The sequence below is a fragment of the Lissotriton helveticus genome, chromosome 1_1 (genome assembly GCF_964261635.1).
Source record: "Lissotriton helveticus chromosome 1_1, aLisHel1.1, whole genome shotgun sequence".
Lineage (NCBI taxonomy): Eukaryota > Metazoa > Chordata > Amphibia > Caudata > Salamandridae > Lissotriton > Lissotriton helveticus.
The window spans coordinates 7,872,323-7,898,756 of NC_136057.1; the positions used below are offsets into that span (position 1 = coordinate 7,872,323).

At 47.8% G+C, this 26,434-nt stretch overlaps 1 protein-coding gene across 1 annotated transcript in view; it reads left to right on the plus strand.

Annotated features, from left to right (window-relative positions):
- Positions 1-26,434, plus strand: part of LOC144809431 (uncharacterized) — a 255,275-nt gene that overhangs the window by 166,077 nt on the left and 62,764 nt on the right. Inside the window, 1 exon segment of the mRNA XM_078673717.1 lies at positions 22,814-22,821. Coding sequence (XP_078529843.1) covers positions 22,814-22,821 — 8 coding nt within the window.

A 26,434-nucleotide genomic window follows, 5' to 3' on the forward strand; every position in this document is an offset into this window, starting at 1 on the left:
GTGTCTGTGGCAGCAGCATCCATTTTGTGATGCTGAGGCTCTATTTAACTTTAACCGAGTTAAGCAGTAACATTCATGTCTTTTCCCTCTAGACGGGTGGAATGCTACCCCCGCCGCCAGAATTGGCGGGGGTGGGGGTAGTATTCTAAAGTGTTTGACACCTTACACAACATGTTTTGATAAAGCCAACCCAAAGTTAGCATTAACCGCGAGGATTATAATGCACTTAAGAGTAAATGGTATGGCTATATCCTAGAACAGTTATAAGGAGATGGTTCCGAAAGCTGCAGAGGGGCTCAGCTCATGCTAGGGTCCCCCTCTCACACAAAACCAAGCACTCTGCCTCCAGGATTGTCAAGGCCTGACATAGGAGTGACTTAAATGCTAATATGTGTCTATATATATGTATATATCACACACACTGACGAAGGCCAAGTGCTGAAACGCGTCTGTGGCGAGCTTGTAGTTGAATAAACTACTGTGTGATCAAAGGTACCCCCCGAGTGCTGTCATCTCTTTCTTGGGATCTCAGGATTGCGACGAGCGCAATATATATATATATATATATATATATATATAAATTTAGGTATACTATATCTAAGTAAGGGGTGATCACACCACCTTACCCAGGCTGCAGGTGCAGACCTGGAGTGTCAGTTTGGAAGCTAACCAGGGGTGGCATAATACATGCTACCCCTGGTACGCCGAGGCTGCACCTATGCCCTGGGTACATTAGGTACCATATACAGGGGCTCACAAAGGGACCCAGTAACCAATCTGGTACGTACCTAAAGTACATGGTATCAATTTAGAGAGAGAACAGCTAGGCTGTGGGCCTGATTAGCAGGACCACAGCTATACTAAAGACGAAAAACCAGTGAATCACAGCAAAAAGTGGGGGTAACCATAGGAAGCCGACCCTACTCTCCTACACCTTATTCGTGTGGGTAGGTCTCCAGCAGTAGTAGTGCAGTTTCTGAGACAAGCAGGATAAATCCCCGGATCTCCCTTAGACTGGCATCAACCTGCCGCAATGTTCCCCTTCCTTTCTGCTCTTTGTAAAGTATAATACCATTTGTTATAATTATCTCTCTAAATCGCATTCAATAGTTCTATATACATTATACAAATGTTAATTTAGTCGGGAAACTTTTAATTAAAGCTTAAGAAAAGACTTCATTTTTAATGTCTTAAACTTGGGCGGAGCTCTCTCTGTAAACATATAGGACACATTTGAAAAGTTTATTATACTTGAAAAAAATGAATCAATATCAATGTAAATTCATTTTATGTACTTCAAATGTAGAACAAAATGAAAAATGCTACAACACTTGTAATTTGTATTTTAATTAAATATTTAATTGATGTTATGTGTTAAATAAAAATGTCTTTAAAATTTGTGTTAGCAAATCACACCGAAAATGAAATTATTGTATTTTTTTGTTATGTACTCAGAATTACTGAATTGCCTAACACATCTCTGTTCAGAGAGGACACTGCCTTCTAAAAAGTTATGCATAGAATTATTTGAAGTTATTTTCTTGATAGTTACAATATTTTTTTAATTAAAAGTTAACATTTTATCATTAAGTAATTATTTTTAAAATGTTATTTTGTAACATTCTTTTGCATTTATATGCAGGCTAAATAAATAACTGCAATTTATCTTTCTTTCCTTTGGGGTTCTATTTTTAAGTCTCTGCCTCCATTTTTTTCTAAAGGAGGGTTTTGCCTTGTCAGTGGTTGGCGATGTGTGGTGTTTTATTTTCCAATGCTCCACTTTGGCTGTAGTAAGTCACATTTGTGAATTTTGCTCCACCTCAGTTTAATAGTGTGGAGACCTGCAGGACTACAGTTTTTTTAGTATGTTTACGCACTTAATGGTCAGGGATGTGGAATTCCTATAGCCCGACGCCCGGGACATATTGTTTGGGGTCAAGGGCAACAAGTTTTAATGTGCATTTTGTCCTTGGGACAAGTAGGCCCAACCTCCTGCAGCACAAACCCTTTGGCTGCCAGTTTACAGTACCACATTGTGGCTCAGGGAAGGGCATTCTCTACAATTAAGGTAAAGTGTGTGTTATATGTAATATGTGCGTTAATGCTGTTGAAACTTGTATATATGGTTCATTAACGCAAAGCCTTTATTAGGGTGAGCACTAAAAGTAAATGTTTTAAGCTCAGCCTGCACTACTGACAGTGGTTCCAGTATAAAAGTGTACACACATTTTCAAAGTTTAATAATATGAGGCTCTGTATAATGCACCCAGAATGCTCTCTGATTATATGCAAATATTTGCAGAAGCTTTAAATCAAGTGATGATTCTTTGCTTTCAAAATAAAACGGTCACAAAAAAATGCATGTAAGAAAAGAAAACATTTAGTTAAACTACAGTAAGATTTTAGGTACCGTATCTTTGCAGCATCATTTAGTAACATGTTGATGTATGTTAGTATTTCCCAAAAATATTCAGAATGGAATATCAGTGTAACCAGTTTAAATACAAATATGGAAAACAAGAACTAACAAGCATTGGCAAAGCTAGCGGGTCTGAAATTGGTGGTCAGCCTTTTGGTTTTGTCAAGGCGTGACTTGTTTAGGCATGGTTTTTGTAAAACCGTAACAGTGTGGGAGCTGCTGGGTTCTCACCATTCTAACAAGCATTGGTAAAAGCAAACCCAAAAAAATGTTTGTCTCAGCACACATTGCCACAGCGGTTCTGGGCACTGAACAAAACTACTTTGTGTGCCAATATGCTTCTTCTAAAAGAGCAAAATACTGTCACTTACAGGGACGCCAGCTGATAGACAGACGGAGAGAGACAGAATAAAAAACAAAACAAAAGATCAAGGTTAACGCCAGGCCTAATTATAGGCCCAATTACTAAAGAAAGTCTCAAAAGTGCATCCATGGTATATAATCTTGCATTAAGTGCATATGTACAGTTTCCATGAATTCACAAGAATTTACAGAAGTAGTCCAAGAAATAGTACTCCCAGAAATATTTGTGAACTGCATTTTAGCATGAGCAAATATGCAGGTGTAGATTTGCTTATGTGAAAATCTGAATGTTTTCAAGTTCACTTTTCCACTAACCACTTTTTTCCCAACCCTGGAAGAAGTTTTAAGTCTGCAACTGTCAGTAAATTTCCAACCGTTCTCAGTATGGGAAATGATTAGAGAAGAACTGGTGAAACCCCTTAAAACATGCACGTTAGTAGGTTTGCACAGACTAAAAAGGGCATTCCAACCCTGGAACTATTTCTTATCACTACCGTCAACTCCAGTATGTAGACCTGCAGAAACATATCAGCATAAGAGAATTGCTAGTATTCAAACACTACTATGGTATGAACCCTGGCATAATCAGAGAGGCTATATCAGAACTCTTATATAATGAGATTGCTGCGTAATTTGTTGCCGCATTACATGGCACAAAGTTGACAAGTAGATTTTGTTACAGGACAAGTAGATTCATTAAGCAGCCTGCCCCATGGGCAAGTAGATATTTTATTAAATTCCACACCCCTGTAATGGTAAATAACTAAAACTTACTCTAAGAGCACCCTTGCATGTATAGAGTGCTCACAGGTGTAAGATACCTTTTGAATAGCCCTCGAGGCGTCCATCTCGACCGAGTATTCAATTTTGTAGTAAAGCTAAAAGGAACCCGGGCACTTGAGATGTTATTAGAGAATGAGAGGATCCTGCGCGAACACCAGAGCACTTGTCCGATGTGTTTGTTTGACTGAGGAGCGGAAACGAATATCTTGAAATAATTTTCCTGGACTTGCTACATCATTGGGCCTCCTGAGGGCTTCTTGTAGCAGCTATTTGTCATTGTAGTAGTAGGATCAGGTAATTTCTCCATATTGTTAACCATGTTATCATGATTTGATTTTATATTTTCGCTTCTCCTCTTCCCTTCATCTGTTTTTTTCGTGTTTACTACCACATTGCCACTGAAATGTACTTTGCTGTTAACTGGTTCTGAGGTCTTATTCTTCATGTATATTTTTATACAATGGACAGTTGTTTTCCCTCACTGCACTGCTACAGTGTAGGCACCGAGAGCCCAAAATCTGAGATCCCTGCACCTTCATCTGCCATTTATTGGTATTCTACCTTTGAACTTGAATTACTGAGATATGTGTTGAATTGTTGATTGACCTTTGAACCTGCTGTGTTATACTTTGGTGGTTACAAGTTTGATATTTGTACCATAGGCGTGAGCTCTTGTACGCTGCTTCTTCTCGTTCTGCCCAAAACCTTGCATCATGGTCGGTAGGTGTCGGGGCTGCCCCCCGTGGCCCGGGCACCAGGAGTCATCCCAGGCTGAAGGGTTGGAGCTGAGGATGAGGACCTCCGTCTTGTTCGAGTTTAGCTTCAGATGGCTGATCTTCATCCAGTCGGCGACGGCCTTCATTCCTTCATGGAGATTGGCTTTGGCGGTGATGGGGTCCTTGGTGAGGGAGAGGATCAGTTGAGTGTCGTAGGCGTAGGAGATTATGTTGAGGTCGTGCTGTCGGGCGACGTGTGCGAGCGGGGCCATGTAAATGTTGAACAGTGACGGGCTGAGAGAGGATCCCTGGGGTACGCCGCAGATGATCTCGGAGGCTTTGGAACGGAATGGGGGGAAGAGGACGCTCTGGGTTCTGCTGGAGAGGAAGGAGGTGGTCCATTCCAGAGCCTTGTCTCGGATCCCTGCGGTGCGGAGGCGTGCGTGTAGAGTGTGGTTGCAGATGGTGTCGAAGGCGGCGGAGAGGTCTAGGAGGATGAGTGCTGCGGTCTCAACGTTGTCCAGCAGGGTCCTGATGTCGTCGGTGGTGGCGATGAGGGTAGTCTTGGTGCTGTGGTTACTGTGGAACCCTGACTGGGAATGGTCCAGGATTCCGTTTTCTTCGAGGTATCGGGTTAGCTGTCTGTTGGCGATTTTCTCGATGACCTTGGCCGGGAAGGGGAGCAGAGAGATGGTCCGGAAGTTCTTGAGGTCTCTTGGGTCTGCCTTAGGTTTTTTGAGTAGGGCGTTGATGTGTGTTACCAGCTCTCTGGGAAGGTCGCGGTCTTGAGGGATAGATTGATGACATTGTGCAGGTAGGGTGCGATGGAGCTGCTTGCTTTGTTGAAGACATGGTGCGGGAATGGGTCTGACGGAGAGCCGGAGTGGATTGTGCTCATGGTCTTGATGGTGTCATCGACGCTCACGCTGGCCCAGGCTAGCAGGGGGTCGTGGTCGATGGTGTGCGGAGAGTCTGTTGTGTACTTGTCTGTTGGGGCCACGGGCGCGCTGTGCTAATGACGGAGAAGTTCCGTCACAGCCCCACCCGCTCTATAAAACCGCCGCACAGGCGCTGAATTGATGCTGCGTAGGCGGGGCGGCCGCGCTGTGACGGAACCACTCCGTCATTAGCACAGCCTGTCCGTGGCTCGTGAAGGAGTGGTTCCGTCACGAGCACGGAAGGGGTTAAAGGAGGTCCTCTTGGCCGCCCTGATGAAGTGATAATGGTTGCGGATGGCGTCCTTGTGTGCTGCGAGACTGTCCGGAGTTTGTTCACTGTGCCATTCCTTCTCTAGTTTCCGGCAGGCTTGCTTGGAGGCATGGAGTTCTGGAGTGAACCAGCTGGCCCTCTTGCTGGTGTCTCTATGGGGCGGTTTCTTCAGCTGGGTGAGGGTGTTGGCGCAGTCCTCGATCCAGCGTCTGAGGCTGTGGGCAGCGTCGTCGGTGTTGGAGGGTTCGTGGGTGGGCTGAGGGCGATGTTTCCAACTGATCCTCTCCCTCACCAAAGACCCAAACACCGCCAAAACCAATCTACACGAAGGAATGAAAAAAGTAGCCGAATGGATGAAGAACAGCCGTTTAAAACTAAATTCGGACAAAACGGAAGTCCTCATCCTAGGATCATCCCCCTCTGCCTGGGACGACTCATGGTGGCCACCGGCCCTGGGTACAGCACCCATACCTACAGATCACGCACGTAACCTGGGCTTCATCCTAGACTCCTCCCTCTCGATGACCAGACAAGTCAACGCCGTCTCATCTTCATGCTTCAACATCCTACGCATGCTCGAAAAAATCTTCCGTTGGATCCCCACCGAAACAAGAAAGACAGTCACCCACGCACTGGTCACTAGCCGTCGGGATTATGGAAACCACAGCCAAACTACAGAAAAAACTCCAACGCATCCAAAACGCCTCAGCCAGACTCATTCTGGACATCCCTCGCCAAGCTCACATTTCCGGTCACCTGAAAGACCTCCACTGGCTCCCCGTCAACAAGAGAATAACGTTCCGTCTCCTCACCTATGCACACAAGGCCCTCTACGACCTAGGACCCGAATGCCTCAACACACGACTGTCCTTCTACACACCCACCCGCCAACTACGATCATCCAATCAAGCCCTCGCCGCAATTCCGCGAATCCATAGATCCACCATGGGAGGAAGATCCTTCTCCTACTTAGCGGCCAACACCTGGAATTCTCTCCCCACTCACCTCCGCCTTACACAGAACCACCTCTCCTTCAGAAGGCAGCTAAAAACTTGGCTTTTCAATAAGTAATGCACCCACCCTCCCTCAAGCGCCTTGAGACCCTCTGGGTGAGTAGCGCGCTATACAAATTCTTGAACTTGAACTAGTTGGTCTCCTGTGATTTTGCTCCAGCAGCGGCAGGGGATCTGTTGGGTGCGGTGGTGTGTGGTGGGTTTCTGGAAGGCGAAGTGGATGCAGCGGTGGTCGGTCCAGAGGAGTTTGGTAGTGTGGCTACAGAGACGTGCGCAGGGTCAGACTGATTTGCATATGGCCATGTCTGAACTGGGGTGGCAGAGTGGGCGAAAGAACGGTGATGGATCAAACCCAGATCTTTTGACTGAGTGTGAGTGTTTGATTAGTTCAGATGCTCCGTCCATCACCACCCCCTTTTGTACCGCTTTGGCTGCCATAAGTGTGGCAGGGTATGCTCAGACGTGAGTCCCTTACTCACTTTGCCACTGGATTCAAGCAAGCCGGGCTGAAGACGGCTGGAATGCCAGAAACCGGTCCTCGGAAGCTTGTTTCCGGTCCAGGGAAGGCATGGCTTGGCAGTTCGGGCTGGACTGTTCCCATGAGGCACAGGGTCAGACTGATTTGCATATAGCCATGTCTGAACTGGGGTGGCAGAGTGGGCTAAAGAACGGTGATGGATCAAACCCAGATCTTTTGATTGAGTGTGAGTGTTTGATTGGTTCAGATGCTCCGTCCATCACCACCCCCTTTTGTACCACAGAGACGTGCGGACTTGAGGAGAAGACGGGGTCGAGCGTGTGGCCGGCGGAGTGGGTGGGCGTTGTGAAGAGTTGCTTCAGTCCGAGGTTGGCGAGGTTATCGATCAGGGTTGTGGAGTTGTTGTCGTTCTTCTCAAGATGTGGGTGTTCAGTAGTATGCATCGGAGGTGGTTGGGGTCTTTCTTGGTGGGTGGTTTGTCAGCTCTGAGGCTGGGGTAGCTGCAGTTCCGGCAGGTGAAGGGACCGTGTGTGCGTTTCGGGGCGGACTTGAAGCAGGTGTGGGTCCGTCTGGAGTTGAGAGCGTGCAGAGTGCTGGCGTCATGGTGGCGGCGGTCGTGACGGCGGATGTGGGGGCCAGGGGTTCTGGCCCTGGGTGCGATACGGGCGCAGATGGGCTTGCCTTCGGCGCGCCAACGGCGCGGCCACACAGCGGTCTGCATATATGGGGAGGTGCAGCTGGGAGGCGGGGGCAGCGAGTGGGCAGTCAGGGGGGCGGGGCTGCAGGGGACGCAGCGACGGGGACGGTGAGGGGTGATGAAGGGAACAGAAGGCAAAAGGGCACAAAAAACGAGGGAAAACGAGTGTCACAAAAGGCAAGAGGGCACAGAAATACCGGGAAAAAATTAGTGGTACATAAGGCAAAAAGGGCACAGAAATACAGGGAAAAACGAGTGGCACAGAAGGTAAAAAGCGATATGGGTATGTCCGGGTATGCTCAGATATGAGTCCCTTGCTCACTTGGCCACTGGATTCAAGATAGCCTGGCTGATGAGGATTATGAATCCGAAACCGGTCCCAGGATGCTTGTTTCTGGTCCAGGGAAGGCATGGCTTGGCAGTTCGGGCTGGACTGTTCCCATGAGGCACAGGGTCAGACTGATTTGCATATGGCCATGTCTGAACTGGGGTGGCAGAGTGGGCTAAAGAACGGTGATGGATTAAACCCAGATCTGTTGACTGGGTGTGAGTGTTTGATTGGTTCAGATGCTCCGTCCATCACCACTCCCTTTTGTACCACTTTGATCGCCATAAGTTGGCAGGGTATGCTCAGACGTGAGTCCCTTGCTCACTTTGCCACTGGATTCAAGCAAGCCGGGTTGAAGACGGCTGAAATGCCAGAAACCGGTCCTCGGAAGCTTGTTTCCGGTCCAGGGAAGGCATGGCTTGGCAGTTCGGGCTGCATTGTTCCCATTAGGCACAGGGGTCAGACTGATTTGCATATGGCCATGTCTGAACTGGGGTGGCAGAGTGGGCTAAAGAACGGTGATGGATTAAACCCAGATCTGTTGACTGGGTGTGAGTGTTTGATTGGTTCAGATGCTTCGTCCATCACCACCCACTTTTGTACCACAGAAGGTAAAAAGGGCACAAGAATACAGGGGCAGCTGAGAAACATAAGGAAAAACCGGGCAGAGAGGCACGGGGGCAGCAAGGGTAACAGAAGGGAAAACCGGGCTGAGAGACATGGGGCAGCGAGGGGGAACAGAAGGAAAAACCAGGCAGAGACACAGGGGCAGCGGGGGGTAGAGATGGAAAAACCGGGCAGAGACACAGGGGTAGCAAGGGGTACGGAAGGAAAAACCAGGCTGAGAGACACGGGGACAGCGAGGGGAACACAGGGAGGAAAATGGGCACGGACCATGAACAGGCAGCGGGGGAAGACAGAATAACAGCAGTCGCAGACACAACAATGAAATATTGGCAATACAATAAAACAATAAAGCGGAAGATGAACAAACCTACGGCCTACCACTGGCCACCAGGGATGAGGCGCAGGTGGTAGCCTGCGGGTGGTGGAGGGCCTCGAACTCCCTCAGCAGCGGCAGCTGGGACAGGGACACACAGGCGGTGCTGTGCGGAGGGGGAGCGACCTACCTGGTGGGGTCAAGGGTCTAAATCACACAATTGTGTTCATATAGTTCTTTATTAGTTTTTTAAATATACGTTAATTTGCAGCAATTCTCCAGGTTACTTATTACTAAGTATATTACTTTATATCACTCTTTGCTCTCCATCAATTGAACAACTGATGTTTGACGAAGGATATGTTGTTGGTTTTCCTAGATCATACCAAAATATCTTTGGTGTCGATTTGTCAGCATGTGTTGTGTCCCCATGTTGGTCTTGCATGGGCCTTCTCAAGGCTGAATGCGCTGTAATAGAAATAATAATATAGACATGAATGAAATTGTCAGAGGTGAAATTGTGTTCGAAAAGACCTAAAGACGCTCCTCCTGAAAGAATATCGGAATATGATGCATGAACAGTCCTCTTTCATTGTTATATTGAGAAAGTCGATGTCAATATGAATTGTGATACATTCATGTATAAAAACGAAATTGCAGCTTTTTTGACAAATTTGCTTGTTGTGAAATCCATGTCAACCCTGACTTGGAAATAAATAGTCGGCAGGCTCTGAGACCCATGCATGGCCGCAATGTGTCCATGCAAGGTCGAGGTCCACCTGGATTCCTAATCGAGTACATTGATTTATGGCTCCAAAGACAAAGGTTCACATTACTTACCAAAAAAGGATTGCTGGAACTATGTTATAGCATTCAATGAAACGTCAGATCGATTGTAAGTTGAGACAGTCCATAGACCCTATGTCTCTAACTGTTCTCCTTTGTTTGATGCCAAAAGTCAATATCGTTCAGATACTGTTTTTATTGACAATTACACTTGTTTGTATGTTGCAGTCCTTCAAAATTCATTTATGAAATGTTCATGGTGAATTGCTGATGCATCTGTAGATAGAGCTGAGCTCATAGTAACGTATTTATGAGCAGTAACCCTGGTGTATATTTTCCCCATGATTAAATCAAAACCAAAAATGTCCCTAAAACAAAGAAGCTAAGGTGTATCTTGTCCTTTAAAACTACCAGACGTATCACTGAGTCCCCATTAAAACACATATGTATGTCTTTGTGTGTGTGTGCCTGGTTTGCATGTGTTAGATTCAGTTATTCTAACTCATTAGTGAATGCAACATTTGCCCACCAAACCCTGTTCCAGTAAATGCTCTTAGAACTCTTTCTACGTTTCATTACCCATAACCCCCTGGTTTCAGTCATTTTCAAGAAATCACCGAGGTGCTCCTAACACACATCAGAAATCTGGAGAACATTCAGGAAAAGTACTGCAAGCCGCTTTTCGAAAGTATGAAAATGTCTCACATAAGCAATCTGCAAACGCAGCAACTATGGGTATACTGCGGCTCAGGTGCGATGGAGAAATAACACCCGCCCTGCAACGGGCACATAGCTGCCAAGGTTCCAGACTGCTTATGTGTGACATTTAAATAATTTCAGTGTAATTATGAGTGACATTAAACGACTATTAGTGACACTTTCTCACAAGCAAAATACAAGCAATGAAGACGTGGGAAACATATAAATATTAGAAATTACTCCCATTTAAGCAATAAGAAACTAGGGAGCTTTTTAAACTGTTGCAAAGCGCCAGAAATGGAAGGGCCCTAACCGAAATGTCACCCAGACATTGCACTCCTCTCCGGTGAGGGTTCTGCTGCCGGACTCATCCGTGTCAAGATCAGTGAACCCGCCTCTGTGCATTCGCTGGATTTGTCGTCACTCTCATTTCTTTTCTTTTCACTGGTCAGTGGCAGCTGGCTTCATTTTGGGGTTCTCGTTCCAGACTGCTTCAGAGGGCTTGGGTTTCTCCTTCTTAGATTCCACAGACCCAACAAAGCACTGCAGGGAATCAGCTGAATGTGTTTACAGCTCCCCAGCCCTGCCATGTTGTTGCTAGCAATCATCTCCCCCCCCCAATGTTTGACAAGTGTATGTCAGTGTGGCAGGCTAAGCACTGACCGTCGCTATTAATAGTGCCCAAGCACCGCCTCACCAAACACCCCTTCCGTTGCACCCCAAAACCTGGACGTTTCAAATTGAACAATCTGGGTTACCAAGATGGTTCCCTGTCACAAGCGCACAGAAATCCCTGGCTGTAGGTGGTGGGAAGTTTGGGCCTGCAACGTGCTTTCTACTGTAATATTAACAAGCATTGGCAAAACCATTATGTCTTGACAATGGCCAAGCTCTTGGCATTGTCGATGTGAATGTTTTTTAGCCGTATGTTGGTGAGGTTGTGAATGTGTCATGTGTGCCGGTGTTCAAATGTGTGTTATATTTGAAGGGGTGTCTGTGTGTTATGTGTGCATGTTTGTGAGAACCATTGCCGTACTCAATACACTGAAATACTGCTTCTGCTAAGTAAGTAAAATACCACTGCACACCTAAAAACCCAGTGCCTTATGTAAATTCCTCAGTCGGCCTATTAGCATAAACAAAAAACACAAATGCCTTAATTTTGATAAAGTACACAAAACGGGGAAAACCTTGAAAATTGACAGATTATATCATTCATCCCGAATACCAGTTAAGTGTATCTGTTTAAGTAGCGCCCATTAAAAGCAGCCGGCTTAAGAGCAGACACAGTAATGCCTCTGAGTGCGGACAATGTAAGACAGAATTGAGAATAATGAGGTGCGACTGCCCTACACAACAATCTCATCATTTAGGACATACGCTAAACACAAGCTGTCGTTCCCCATTACACAGGCTCACTTCATCGACATGAAGATCACAAACTTGAGTTCCATAAACACCCACCGGTGGCTGCTGGATAGTGCGAGCAGGGCACACTCAAAATTGAGCCTCGCCTTACAAGGATGCCATGTTCTGCCAGTCTCACGCGCATGCCTGGGAATCAACAAGCTGTCGATGGAACATACTTTCCAATTGCGCTCGCTACCTGGAATCACAAATGTAACATCCACAGCGCCGGGGAGTTTATGCTGCAAACTGCTCTACTGTGCTCTGCTGGGGTGAGCAATTCCCTCAGGCATGTGTTTGCCGCAGTTTACCAACCAGAAGTGCCAGGTCGGGCACAGCATACACTGAGGCAATACTTTAGGAAGGAAAAACCAACCATACAGGTTTGCCTGACTGTTGCTACTAAACGGTGAGAGTCAATACAGGAGCACTTGTGAAAAGTGCTCTTAAAGAACATTGTGTGAATCCATCAGCCCACCCACTGAATAGAATTGTCACAATCCTAATATTGTTTGCCTGGGCATCTTTTCACATTTAGTTTCTACGTGGCTAGCACCTGTCAGTGGAAACATGTATTATTCGAGGATGCGACACCCGGTGAAAACTTGTATGTTTCAATTACAGGCAGTGAAACAGTTTGTGGATGTTTGTGTCAAACACAAAAGCTCCTGGAGGTGATGCATGATGCAGAGCGGCGCTGCACGTTAAGTGAGAGTCATGCTAGTGAAAATGGTATATGGATTACTGAAGATACTAGTCGAGCTTTGTTTACTGTTAAAAAAAGATGTTTCTGCAGGGGTGGAACAAGGCCTGTTAACTGGTGTTGAATGTGTTTACACAGGTCATGTAACGAACGGTTGGACATCATAAGAAAAAAAGTCACAAGAGAAAGTTTAGAGATTTTTTTTAACTCAAAATCTGCCCTACACCTCACCCGCCCGTGTCATTAAAGCAGCTGCAGAAAAGGTCGCTCGCACTTGATGCTTTTGCATTGAGGTTGTTTTATTTTATCATTGGTGTTAGTACTGCAGTTTTTTCACTTTTTAAGCATCCGCAGCAAAAAGGAACTGATCAGCAGTTATTTCCCCCAAATCGTCTTTTTCCGCATGTCCATGTACTATAAACCAAGTGCATGTTCCCTGAGTCTGAAATGTGTAAGAAAGACCTGGACGTCATACATTTTGAGGTGAAAGCCGAATGCTGATGATCACACACCGCACCTTCGATATGGGAGCCCTTGACAATTCCTATCTTCCTCTCCAACCCTCCACCTTTGTCAGTGTTGCTTCTTAGCCTCCCCAGCCCCAACTTCTGTCCGTGTTGCTCTGTTGCTCGCCCCCTTCATAAAACAAGCTGTCCCCATTGTGAAAAAAATATAGTGCTTACCGACTAATGAAGGAGACCGTTTAATGCCGCAAGTAAAAGATCCTGTCCTGATGGGCAGTCACAAAAGGAGACAGGGCGGTAATAAGGTGGGACTAAGAAGCCTCATTATCAATCGGAAGCCACCATTTAACATGGACGATGATGCCAGCCAATGAAAAACAAGAGCGGTGCTTCCACAGCACTTCCACGTCTTTTCCCTACTACAATATGCCTTGCAGAGCGAGCAGCGCATGCGCTGCAACGCTAGGCTCGACGTAAAAAACACATAAGGCACACACCTTCAAAGCATCCTGGTCTGGAGGGAGGGAGACTAGAAATTATCACAGCAACAAGTGGAATACAATCAAGTTAGCAGGTTTTCCCCTCGGTTTCGGTGTCTAAGGAAGTTCAACTGAAAAGTTACGCTCTCCATTTCAACCCCCTAGAAATCGTTTAGATAACTATTGAATCAGAAGTCAGATACATAACACAAACCCCGCCCCAAGTGTTTCTCATTAAAAAAAACTCTTGATGGGTAATTACCCACAACTCTTCAAAAGGGTTTGATACTTTCAACTCCAACAAAAAAATACTTGTATTAGTTGCCAATCAAAGGCCAACATACCATGGGCAGTCTGTAGGGCGCTGGCTTGTCAAGACAATCAAAAAGGGAAGGCACGAAGGAATAACAGTTTTAAGAAGAAGGACTTAACTGACTTATCGTCATGCCTCTTCCACGTTCGCATTCTGGGGTGGGGGGTTAGGAGCCTGCAATACTCCTGTGTTCATCTTACTAATAGTTTGCCAGACACGCTGCTTGCCACCTACAATCACAATCTCGAATTGCGTTAACTTTACTAAACTATTGAGACGAGCACCCGCTTAGCTGAATGACATTCTTGTACAAGTAACTTTTCTGTTTGACTCCTTTGACAGCACACTACTGACGAGTCCTTCTTTGCGCCCTAAAGACTGTCAGCTGGATGAATCATTTCGATGTCAATGAAATTATGTGGCCCAGCATGCTCCTCGGGTGCATTACAACATGAAGTGGCAAAATAAAAAGTATAAGCAGAATTTAGAACGGGAAAAAGTGTCAAATGTTGGCCACTGAAAATGTAAGGATTCTGAACTGACGATGTTGCGGAACACCGCAGACATAATGCCAGGAAATTAATTCCATGAAGACCCTAATGAGTAGTCGATCTATGTGGGGTGCTGAATACTGCATTCCTCGTAAAGCTAGCAGCTCATTCACTGCAACGCTAGGCTTGACCTAAAAAGGAGAGAGGCATTATTAGAACCGTGGGCCATCATCAAAGAAGCACAGATCAACAGTCCTGCACTGCAGATAGCAAGCAAGACATCAGCACGTCCTCTACCACATGCAGGTATGGAGGTGCTCTCGCCCGCACTCCCTGCATTAGGATACTCCAATTCGCCAGTTGCAGAAGCCGGCGCACCCCCTACTAAACTCTGAACGGTTAGGCCTAGACATGAGAGACTTACAGGGCAGCAGTCCCAGGCAGTCCAAACGCAACCTAAGGGCTCCCAGAAGTTCGACCCCCCTCCGTCCTTCGGGCCTGACACAAAGAACACCAGTGGGGTGGGAACACGCTTTCCCACTGGTCTAGGGGAACACACACGAGTGACAGAGAGGTTTGTAGCAGTTGTAGACAGTGATACAGCTAGCAGCAGTGAGGAAGTGGACCCCAGTGCCCCGGGATCCGATGACGAGGGTGGAGGTACAGGATTTGCTGAGGTAGCTGAGGAAACAACACAGAGTGAATTTGAGGACAAAGCCCGAACAAAAAGAACAGCGCACGAACAAGGAATCCTAGACGGTATGTGAAAGAAAGACACAGGCTAAGGAGGGTGAGAGAAAGAGCTTACACCCAGGAAGCACAGCGAGAAAACAGAGCAACGTGCCTGTAAGAACTGGGACCTCCAGTTCTCCGGGGGATAGCATGGCTCGAGCAGGAAGGCGGCCAGGGGCTAATGTGTAAAGCAGCCACTTAACACACACATCCAATAAAACATACAGATGTTGTATTTGAAAAATCAAGATCTTTTATGTAGGCTTTCAATTAGAGCAAGGCATTGGTAATTCATTAGCATTTCAGATAAGCATTTCATTGAGACATTTCATATATTACTTGCAGGTTGCATTTCCTGTGAAGAGTAAGCATTTCATTAAGGCTTTTCATTAAAACTACAGCCAGCTCATCTATGCAATGCAACGTTAACTGACCCCGCCTGTCGCATCAACTCTTTGACAGGCAAAGGGGTAATGGAATAAACCTGGAGGATCCTACAAGAAGCGACAATTATAATGCATCTAAGCAGCACATCAAACTCTCATGGTCGCTTTTCCTAGAAAGGAATAAACATATCAGCAAGTACTCAGTCTAATAAAGAACTTCAAAGACACAGCCTGGAGTCATCTGTGAAAAGCCTTTCTTCTTGTGAATCTGGGCCGGCTGCGACCCAGATCAGAGCATCAAAAGTGTTATGGAAGTCCACCCCTGCAAGAAAATTCAGTACAGTGAAGTGACTCTCCCTCTCATTTATCAGGCTTGTAAATATCGTACACTTGACCCTTTCAAGCTTGTAAATATGGTTCACGAAGTATAATTCAGGTTGGTAAATATGCAGCACGATGAGTAATGCAGGCTGGTAAATATGCAGGAAAAACGATAAAATGAGGCACATTCAGAACAGGTGGGCCAACAGGACCCAGTCACAGTTAACCCCGGGGGAGGGGCAACCTCGGGCCTCACGCAGCCTACCGCCCTCCTCCCCAGGGGGTTACCTCACTTCTTCGGCCCTCCGGGGCCCTTGCGGAGATGCTGGTTCGGGCAGTGGGGAGAGGTGTTCGTCCCTCCCTGGCCCTCCCTCGGCCCGGCGCGGTGTCACTGCGGCTTCTGGGCACCAGCGCCGGGGCAAGGCCAATATGCGGGTCTAAAGGGGAGGGGGCACTCGGGCTCCGCGGCCCCCTCAGCGTTATTGTTGGGCCTACTCGGGGCCTACGGACAAGGCTCCGGGCCGGAGACGCTGCAGTGTGTGGCCGGGGAGGCTCCATTCAGCCGCGGGGCCCACATCGGGGGTGCGTCTGCCAGGTCCAATGGCAGCGCGGCGCCCGGGGCGGGACGGAGGAGCTCCCCGGTCACGTGATCGGGGACAGCTTGGCTTCGGCCTACTGCGGCCCAGCACGACGAAAAACGGTGGCCCTCTCCTCACATATGGGGGCCGCCGATGAGGGAAATTGACTCTGGCGCAAGGCGCCACACCCCGACCAGGCAGCCTCACCTCAGGGGCGTCGCTGGGCAGCGCGAAGGCCTCAGATGGTTTCCCACAGCTCCGGGCTGCAGCGGTGAGTGGGGAACAGATTAGCGCATCGTAGAGACAGTGTCAGGCGCCACAGCGCTACTCGTGAGGGGAGTAATTCAGTCAGCTCAGGAGGGCGCTTTGGGGGCAACAGCAGCAGAAGGTGTTCTGAGGTGAAAAGCGCCTCAGAGTCACAGCGCTTGACAGTAGGGCAAACTACAGCGCTCTGCACGTTAGTTAGACAGAACTGCAGGCAGGATGGGGGGCAAATTATAGTGCTTGTCACACAGTTCAGTCAGGGGGAGACAGGTAGGCCCAGCTGAAGGCAGGGGATGCGCAGGGCAGCTCAGTCCAGTACCTTGTCTCATGAAGTAGGTTGCTTGGCGCTTGGATGATTCTGCACCCTTGGTTGCTTGTTTCTTGAAGTTGCAGAAGAGGGGGGGGGGATGAGTTGAGGTCCTGAAGAATTTCTCCTCAGTCACTGCAGATGGGCCCTGGGGTTCCCTACCACTGGGCCAGATCAGGGGGCTAGCTTTGGACACCTCACCCAGCTTAAGAGGCAGCACTTAAATCCTGTCACTCCCAGTAGCATAGGTTCCTCACTAGGCCCTCCCGCCTAAAACTCCTGCGTGGGTTCCCCAGGTCAGTGATGCCCCAACTGACTGGGAAAAGTTCCCTCCCTGGCTTATATATGCCCAGGTCAGGTGACCACTCTCTAAAACGGGAAAAGTCAGGTCCGCCTTCCTTCTGGAAGGTTCCAGGAGCTTCCCCACTCTAACTATGGACAGGGGCTGGGTGGGTGGTGTTGCAACATTGTATGGGGATCCAGCCTGCTCCTGGCAACTAGGGTGCTACACTAAAAAGACCACGCTGCAGTAGCAGGGGCCAGTGGCAGCCATGTTGAAAGCACCTGCACCCTAACACAGGTTAGCTGTGAAAAGATGCCCGAAGACCTAAGGGCCAACAAAAAATAGGTGGAAAAAATTAGGCCAGGGCAAAAAGTCACGGGGAAAGATCACCCTAAGGCTGACAGGTCTAACAGTGCCCCCACATGAAGATAGTGGGGGTAGGAACCGGGGACTGATTGAGAAAAAATCAGAATTGGATGACAGGCTTGTGGCTGGGATCCAAGACTCACAAAATCTTTACTGGGAAATTGGAGACCAATGTAGCCTGGTGCTGACCCAACCAAGACCTAGGAAGATGACACCTTTGATGAAGAGATACGCTACTTCACTCGAATGCAAGGGATAGATAGGCTAACCCCAAGGAAAAAAATGGAAGGCAAGATCTTTGTACGACCATTCTGCCACCTACTAGCCCACTGGACTGAGGGAAAAGACCAGTACGATAGACCTTGCCCAGAGGAGGAATCCTTTGAACCAGACAAAAATGGAGGAGGAGATACCAAATGGAACCTCCCTTATATGCAGGAATGGTTTATATGGGAGCGCCATGTTAGGGATAAACCAGTAGAGCTACCTAAAGTAAAAATGTACCCGCTAATACAGAAGGGCGTGTCAGGGATCATCTATGTGCCGTGGGTTCGAATGGATAAAAATGGCTAAGACAAAGTTACTGCCGTTGCTGGATGGAGCAGGGAAATTAATCTCATGAGAACTCCACAGGAATAAACCTATCGATAGGTGATATCAAAGTCTGCTAAGCTGTCTTTTAAAACGTTTTTATTGGTATTTCGATGGTACAGTAGCAGTACAAATTATAACCATATGCATCAAAGTGCCATTACATAGAAAATGCTGTTGTAGGCCAAAGGCGTAAAATGTTATTCTGGTCTGTGCATTAAACATCAGGCAGTGGCAAGAAGCAAGTCTAGGAGCTGTAAATGACCCCCTTGTGATAAGTGATGCATTGGGTTATCTCACCCATGAAAGAAACTAAACTGTTAATTTGGAGCAAATTCTGGGAGGGACGGTAAGGGGGGCTGGTGTGGTTCTAGTGCTGTGATGGTAGTAGGAATCGTCGGTCTAGGCACAGGAAATTGTGCAATGGGATCTCTGCATGTTAGACACTAATAATAGGGGCCTTTGAGGGCAGCCCTCATGGAGGCTCGGGGTCTGTGTTTATTTGAGATCCCTCAATAAGGAAATTTGGGTCGATTCTCATCCTCTACCTGATTTATTTGGTGCCACCAAGGGAGCTAAGTGTTTTTACAAGCTTGATCTGGCAAGTGCATATCACCAGGTGAAGCTTCACCCGGAATCCAGACACCTCACTGCCTTCATATCCCCTTTAGGCACCTTTCAATATTGCAGAATGCCTTTTGGGCTCGCATCTGCGGCTTCCGTTTTCCAAAGGGTCATGAGTAACTTTCGTCGAGATGTAGAGTCTGTCTTGGTTTTTCAAGATGATGTTCTACTCTTTGGTAAGGACACCGAAGCTCATGATGTTGTTCTTCATAAGGTTTTATCCTTATTCAAGGAACATGGTGTTGTTCTTAAATCTGATGTTATTATGTTCTTATGTTTTGCCATTGTGCAACATTCCGTCCATCATCTTGTGTGTTTTGCTGTATTACTGTTGATGCCAGCCAAGTTGGGGGGCTATGCTAACTCAAAAGGTTGAGGGTGTTGAACAAACTATTGGTTTTGCCTCTAGAGTGTTAAGAGGAGCAGAACATCAGTATTCTGTTATCAAAAAGGAGCTACGGGCTTGTTGTTGGGCCAGAGAGAAGTTTTCCCCTATGTATGGAGTAAACGTTTTTTGCTCCTTACCGATCACAAACCTTTTGTGAGCATTTTAGGTGGCAGCATGAGTAAGTGCTGCATGCCCAGGATTCTCAGAATGGTCATCAGACTCTTGCAGTTTCTGTTTGACGTCAAACACATTTCTGGGGGAAAAAAATTCAGGGCAGATTTTCTTTATAGATTCTCTGTCAGTTGCAAAGAGGATGTTAAATCTAATGATCTTGTTAAAGAAGATTGCGATGATTGTTTCATTGCCACCTTAGGATGCGAGTAAGGTCGTATTGGTGCCGGACATCTCTAGCAGTTTAAGTGACGTAGGAGGACAGCCTTTTGTAGCTTTTGCGGAGTCCAATACCACTCATGGAATGTTTTGAACAGATACAATTTCAGTCTGATGTCCTGAGCGCCCTTGTCCAGGGCTTCAAGGATTTCAGGCCAATCCTCTTCCTCAATCGTGATCTGAAGACGGTTCTGCCATTTGGTGCGGAGACTGCGGGAGAGGGGTTGTGAGAAAAGTTGGTTTGTGAATGTGCCATAGAGGCCTGGCATAATGCCCCTGTAACAGCCCTACGTGCAAAGGTATTCCACCACTGGCAAAGACAACAGGGTCCACGGACGGGGGTCCAAACATCGCCATAGACAATGCTGCAGTTGTAGGTATTGCCAGGTGTGTCGTCAGTGGAGTCCAAACTCTTCCCTTAGGTGGTTAAAGGAATTCAGGTCTCTGTCCACCAGTACCTTGTCCAGTGTATGGATCCCCGCCTCCTTCCAGCTTGGCCTATGGATGGGCTGGCTGCCAATATAGAGGTCATCATTGGCCCATAGTGGTGCCCTTTCATGAAGTTGGTAGTCTACTCCAAGGAGGCCAGTGAATAGTTTTCCACTGAAGGCAAGCCCAAGCCTCTCAGGAGCGTTGCACCTTCAGTTTGGTGGTGGCAAGTTGGAGGCAAGTGTTTTTCTCATACGATGGCTCGTATCCAGGCTTCAATGAGACATAGCGCAGCAGAGTGACGATCCTTACTGCATGCCCTATGCCCCATATAGAGAAGCCTACCTAGGACCATTTCTTAAAATCCGGTTTTATCAATGTGATAAGGGGGGTAAAGTTGTCTCTGGCCTTCTTGAGTAAGCCCCTGTTTACCAATATGCCCAAGTATTTGAGTCCAGATGCTTTCCAGCGAAATCGGAATCCATGGATCACCGTTATGGTAGTACAAGTTGATAGTGGGAGGGCTTCACTCTTGTCCCAGTTTACCTTCTAGCAGGACAATGACGCAGAATTGTCTATGATGTCCGGCAGCGATGGGAGAGAGCTACTTAGGTTTTGTGGGGTGAGTAGGATGTTATAGGCATACAGGTATATCTTGGAGAGACAGTCCGCAGAGGGGAATAAGTGGGAAGTAGTGGACGACGGATGCCAGAGGCTTTGGAGATAAAGTCTCCCATGCCGAACTGTTTCATGGTAGCGAAGAGGCACCCCCACTCAATACGGTCGAATGCCTTCTCAGCTTCCAGTGAGAGAGCCACTGCCTCTGTAGTGTAGTTCCTATATATCCAATAGGCTCTGCGCATTGGAATAATATATTCAGCAGTGTAGACGTAGGACTGAGGTCGACTAGGTCTCTACTGACTATATTAGACTTAAGGTTTGCCAGCTAGCTCAGAGGTCACTAGAAACTTTCTCGAATAAACGAGGAGGAGTTTAACCTCCCTGGATAGACAAGAATGGATTAGCTTCTGACAACCATAAAACATGACAACTTTGGTCTCCCTGAATAAGAGTGTATCTCTAGAGTCGTGTGAAAACAAAAGACAGCTATTTCACTCAGTCAAATGTGCGTACTTAGTTTCACCAGAATGCAGAGAAAAGAGAGATGGGCGTTTTCAATAAAAGGTGTCATTTATTGAGCAGTCTTCTTCCTCATACAAGAGAAATGAGTTGCCACAATTGCAATACTTATAGTAAAGTAAAGTGCGTACAGTAAAAGGAGGATTATAAAATAATACTGTAAAAGCATTGATATGGTTTCTTAGCCATATGATACTTTAAAATAGATAAAATATATGCATACATATATACATTGACTAATCGTACTCAACTGGTGCTTCTAAATACGCCTACCCCGGTGTACCTGACCTAAGCCTAATACGTGGGAAGGAGTAAGTAAGTAGCAGTTTAAGTTAAGTTTGTTTTGCCAAGAATCTGACTCAAGAATTCTCTTTAAGGGTTTAGTCAGCTCCGTACCTGGGTAAATAGAAAGCGGGAGTTCTGGTATCTCTCTCTCAGGACTCGATATCCCAGTAACCTGCGAAGGTATCTGGAAACACCGGAGCTGGATTTCTCGGCAGGAGAAAAGACAGCGTCTCTCTCAGTGCGTCAAAAGAAGAGGGGAAGCGTCCGTGGGCTCTCGCATCAGCTGGGCTCTCGGGCAAGTAGATAGCTGCTCTGCTCCAAAGTAACCACCGTGTCTTTGCTTAAGGCAACGTTGGTATATTTATACCTGAAAGGTGCCGGGTTTGACGTAAGGTTGGGCATAAGACGTCAATAAAGATGTCACTAAGAACTGGCCGTTCTTACAGTGCTTTACAGGAGTTCTAGGACGAAATCAAAACAAAAGCAAGGGGGATTTCCCAGGTTGCTGGAGGCTTGGTTTTGTTTAGAGATCTCGGTGTGCTTTCTAGGGGGCCGGGGAAGTAGTCTTGCTTAATGTGACAGCATGTGCTACGACTGAAGTATGGATATGATTACTATGCCGTTGTATGGATATTATTGATTATAACCGGACAAGGGCATAAAATAGAAATATCGATTCTGGTTCCTAGATAAAAACACTACACCTCCTCCCACAAGTCTCCAGTGGGTATGCATTAGGGTGCGTAGAAGAACCGCCTGGTACTAAGCCAACCTGTGTATTGTGCATTAGGGAGAGGAGGACCGATTTTACACGCATTGCCAGTAGGCTCGCAAGGATCTTGATGTCGCCGCTCAGGAGAGAGGTTGGTCGGTCACTCCCACGTAATAACGGGGGCTTCTACCTGGTTTGGGTAGGACTGCAGTCACCGCCTTAATGGAAAGGGATCCAAGGGAAGCCATCCGCTCTGTCTCCTGGAAGGCCGGTGAAGGGGGTCACCTCCTCCCAAGCCCAGTGAAGCTGTCCTCTCCCGAGGCTGTGTGATAGGGTAGCTGAGACCTGGCTGTCGCAATCTCCTCCTTGCTGATGTCTCTTGCTAGAAGCTCACAGCCTTCCTCCATCAAGCGTGGGATGTCTACCGTGTTCAGGAACTCGCTGACCCAATCCTCACTCGCCAACAAGGCTGGTGAATAGAGCGTGCCGTAGAACTTTGCGAATTTGTCAGTGATGGCCTGGGTTGTGTAAGTATCTCCCTGAATAGCCATAGCTTCCTCTTGTTACCAGAGCTGGGCTGCTAGCAGGCGGCACGCCTTCTCTCTCTGTTCTTAATGTATCCCTTTCTTGCGTTGTAGGGTGAACTTGGCTTTGGAGGTGTAGAGGCCATTGAGGGCCATACCGGCCTGTTCCAGGTGTCATTGGTTGGGGATAGTGGGGTAAGAGGAGTACAGGTGGTTGAGGGTTACAAGCTTTCCTTCCAGCTCAGCACTGTGAAGGAAGCCTGTTTATTGTCCTGGGCTGCGTCCCTCATCAACTGGCCTTGGAAGGTTGCCTTCGGGTGGCCAAGAATACCCTGTGGGAGTCCACAAGATGCTTGTTATAGGCCATGCATGTGGAGACGTGGACCCAGAGTTGGGCCCTACTCTGAGGGGAGCGGTACCTTTGTATATTCATGGATCGCTTACAAGTACCACAACTGGGTCAGTCCATATCTTCACCACGTTAGCAGGCAGCGATTTGCATGGGCTGAGAGGAGGTTGGTGAATAGGTGACGTGGGGGAGTGACACGAGGAGTGCACCACTCAGGGCTTTTGACTTTGTGCTGCTGGTCTAAGCTTATGGAAGCAGCGCACAGGGGGCCTGTCCAGTGCCGAGGCAGGCTGGAGAACAAACACGCTTGCAAGCATCTATGTATAGTAGGGACGTGCAGGGGTAATGGCAAGAGGTTGTGATTTAGAGATCCCAGGGCTTAGTTATGGGATGGGGCCATCTTTCCTAGTGAGGAAGATAGTCCTGGGATAGCAGTGTCATGGGAGGGAGTTGTAGAACGGGTTGGGAAGAGGAGGGTGCCCGCAGTAAGGGTGTTTCCATGTGCAAGGCCCTTTGAAAATCTGTCCGCATAACGTATGAGTGGTTCCACGAGGGGGGAGGGAGTAATGCAGCAAAAAATAGTGGGGAGTATATGGATATAACACAATAGTGGTATGTAAGAAGTAGGAGATGAACAACAAGAAAGGCATATATCAACCATATAGAACTGAAAGAGAGAATGAAAATGCAGAATTGTATGCTGATACTCAGCCATCTGCCGTCTTCAACCGCTAGTTCTCCAGATGAAGTCCCCCTCCGGCTTCAGAGTTGTCTTGGCTGGGACCCTCAGGGTCCGACCTCCGGGGTGAAGGCAGGTTTCAAGGGGGAGCAGGACTTGTCTCTGTCCTGCTCTTTTGTGAGTGCAGCCACCACCTGGAGACCCTGGTTTTGGGTCTCCTTGAGAGAGGGCCACTCTGTCTTGATCTCTGCCCCGGTGATGAGAGCCCCCGATATACAGGGCCTGTTCCTCTGAAGGGGCGGGGGAGGTAGTGTCCATGTCTTGTGTGGGGAGGTCAGCAAGGAAGCAGCGCAGCCCCTCCGGGTCGAAGAAGTCCCTTCCCTCGTGATTTAGAATTGAGCAGGTTTGAAGAGACTGTATTTGATGTATAGCTGTCGAAGCTTGGGGCAGAAGTATAGGAAGGCTTTTCGACGTCCATTTGTTTCCCTGGAGAAGTCCACCGCCAATCAAACTTCATGTCCCTCCTAGATGTATGTACCATAGATTGGGTCTTCCGAAAGTAACTGTCTAAACTGCTCATGACGCTGGCAGCAGGCAATGAGGGGTCATGGACATGAGGACGACCCCTTCTTTGGTGGACCTATGTGGTGGGCTTGCTGTATTTCCAAGAGGGGGGGAGATTATGCTGGTGAGTGCCAGTAGTGTATATCTGTGGAAGGTTTTTGGGTCAGTCCCCTCTGCAGTTTTCGGGAAACCAAACAAGCGCAAATTATTTCGCTGACTGGAATCTTCCAAATCGATCACTTTGCTACATAGGATTAGGAGTTCCTGGCCTCGCTCCGTCAGCATGTGGACATGGTCCTACAACAAAGAGACTTGTGTCAGTCCATCCACCCTGGTCTGGAAGCTTGCGTGTTCGATCGGATGGATTTGGATTCTGATGTTAATGCAGAGATATTCGCATTCATGCCCTCCCGTCGCCAGCCCACAGCTGTGATTTAATGCAAAATACGTTCCATGGTGGGGTCTGTGGCGCCGATGGCTGTTGATCGAAGTAGGTCCAAAGCAGAGGAGGCCCTGCCCGAGGGGGCAGATGTAGAGCTAGGCAGGTTGAGGGCCTCAGAGAAAAGCAACTGTTCGGTGGGCTTGCCCATTGTCTTACCAGATCACACCCCCTGCCCTGCAGCTGGTGGGTTCTCCGTGGTGGATCAGGAGAGGAGGGGATGGTGACACCAAGAGCCCCGGGTCAGACTGCAAGAGGTGAAATGGCATCTATTTGAATACTTCTCGGGTTGCAGTGGGTCTACCCAGGCTGCTCAGGGGTGCAACAGATAGTCCGTCGACAGTGAGAGGTGGCATGTGACAGACAGTCCATGGCCATGGGCTTCCCAACCTATTGCTCCTGTGAGCCAAGAAGCACCAGCTGGCCGCCTCACCATGTGGGAAAGGGCTGCATAAACCGTTGTCTCCAGTCGTGATGAAGGAGGGGGCCCAGCCCCTCCACGAGTGGCGGGATGGCAGGTAGAAAGATTCTCCAGGGGGGCACAGCGACAATGCTCAGCAGGATCCCCCCTCAGCACGCCGCGGACCAGGGGGGCCACTCTGTGACCAGGGGTGCCGTGCGGGTCTATTGTTTACCCATCACTTCTTGCCTGAGACTGGAACAAGGCGGTCAGTCACAGGCAGCACATGCAGCCCAGCTGTTCTCTCTCTAAATTGATACCATGTACTTTAGGTACATACCTGATTGGGTATTTGGTCACCTCTGTGAGCCCCTGTATGGTGTACCATAGGTACCCAGGGCATAGGTGCATCCAAGGCCTACCAGGGGCTGCAGCATGTATTATGCCACCTCTGGCTGGCCATCCAAACTGACACCACAGGCTGATCACTCAGCTTGGGTAAGGTGGTGTAGTCACCCCTTACTTAGATATAGTATATCTATATCTACCTTATATATAGACACATAGTAAGCTATAAGTCACTCCTATGGCAGGCCTTAACAATCCCAGAGGCAGAGTACTTGGTTTTATGTGAGAGGGTGCCCTAGCATGAGCTGAGTCCCTCTGCAGCTTTCCGAACCATGTCCATACCATATACTCTTAAGTGCATTATAATCCTCACGGTTAATGCTAACTTTGGTTTGGCTTTATCAAAACATGTCGTGTAAGGTGTCAAACACTTTGGAATACTACCCCCCCGCCAATTCTGGCAGCTGGGGTAGCATTCCACCCTTCTAGAGGGAAAAGACATGTATGTTACTGCTTTACCCGGTTAAAGTTAAACAGAGCCTCAGCATCACAAAATGGATGCTGCTGCCACAGACACAAGTCTGACCTCCTGCAGTTGGGGGAAACTCCAGCAAGGGAGGCCTGGACAATAGGTTTCCTGTCAGACAGCCTGTAGTGTATTGGGGCAGGGTGGGTTGAATGGAAAGATGCTTTTCCAGACACTGCCTCGGGCACACAAGGTGCTCCATGCATAGCCCGGTTCAAACCAGTTCCTGGGGCACTCCAGGACCGCTCTGGCGCGAAACTGGACAAAGGGAAAGGGGTGTAACCACCCCCTTCTCAGGGTTCACCCATAGGAGGGACCGAGCAGGTAATCCAGCCCCTAAAATTAGTATAAAGATATGATAAAGATCAATTCAAAATGGTCAGGCTATTCTGTTGATGTTTCCTAAGTTAAATTTGCCCGGCGTTAGACGCCTCTAATACCATACGAAGTTATCCAATAAAGAGGCAGGCGCTGGAGACAGGAAGACAGGAAACAAGTTTTATTCCGACGGAGTAGAACAC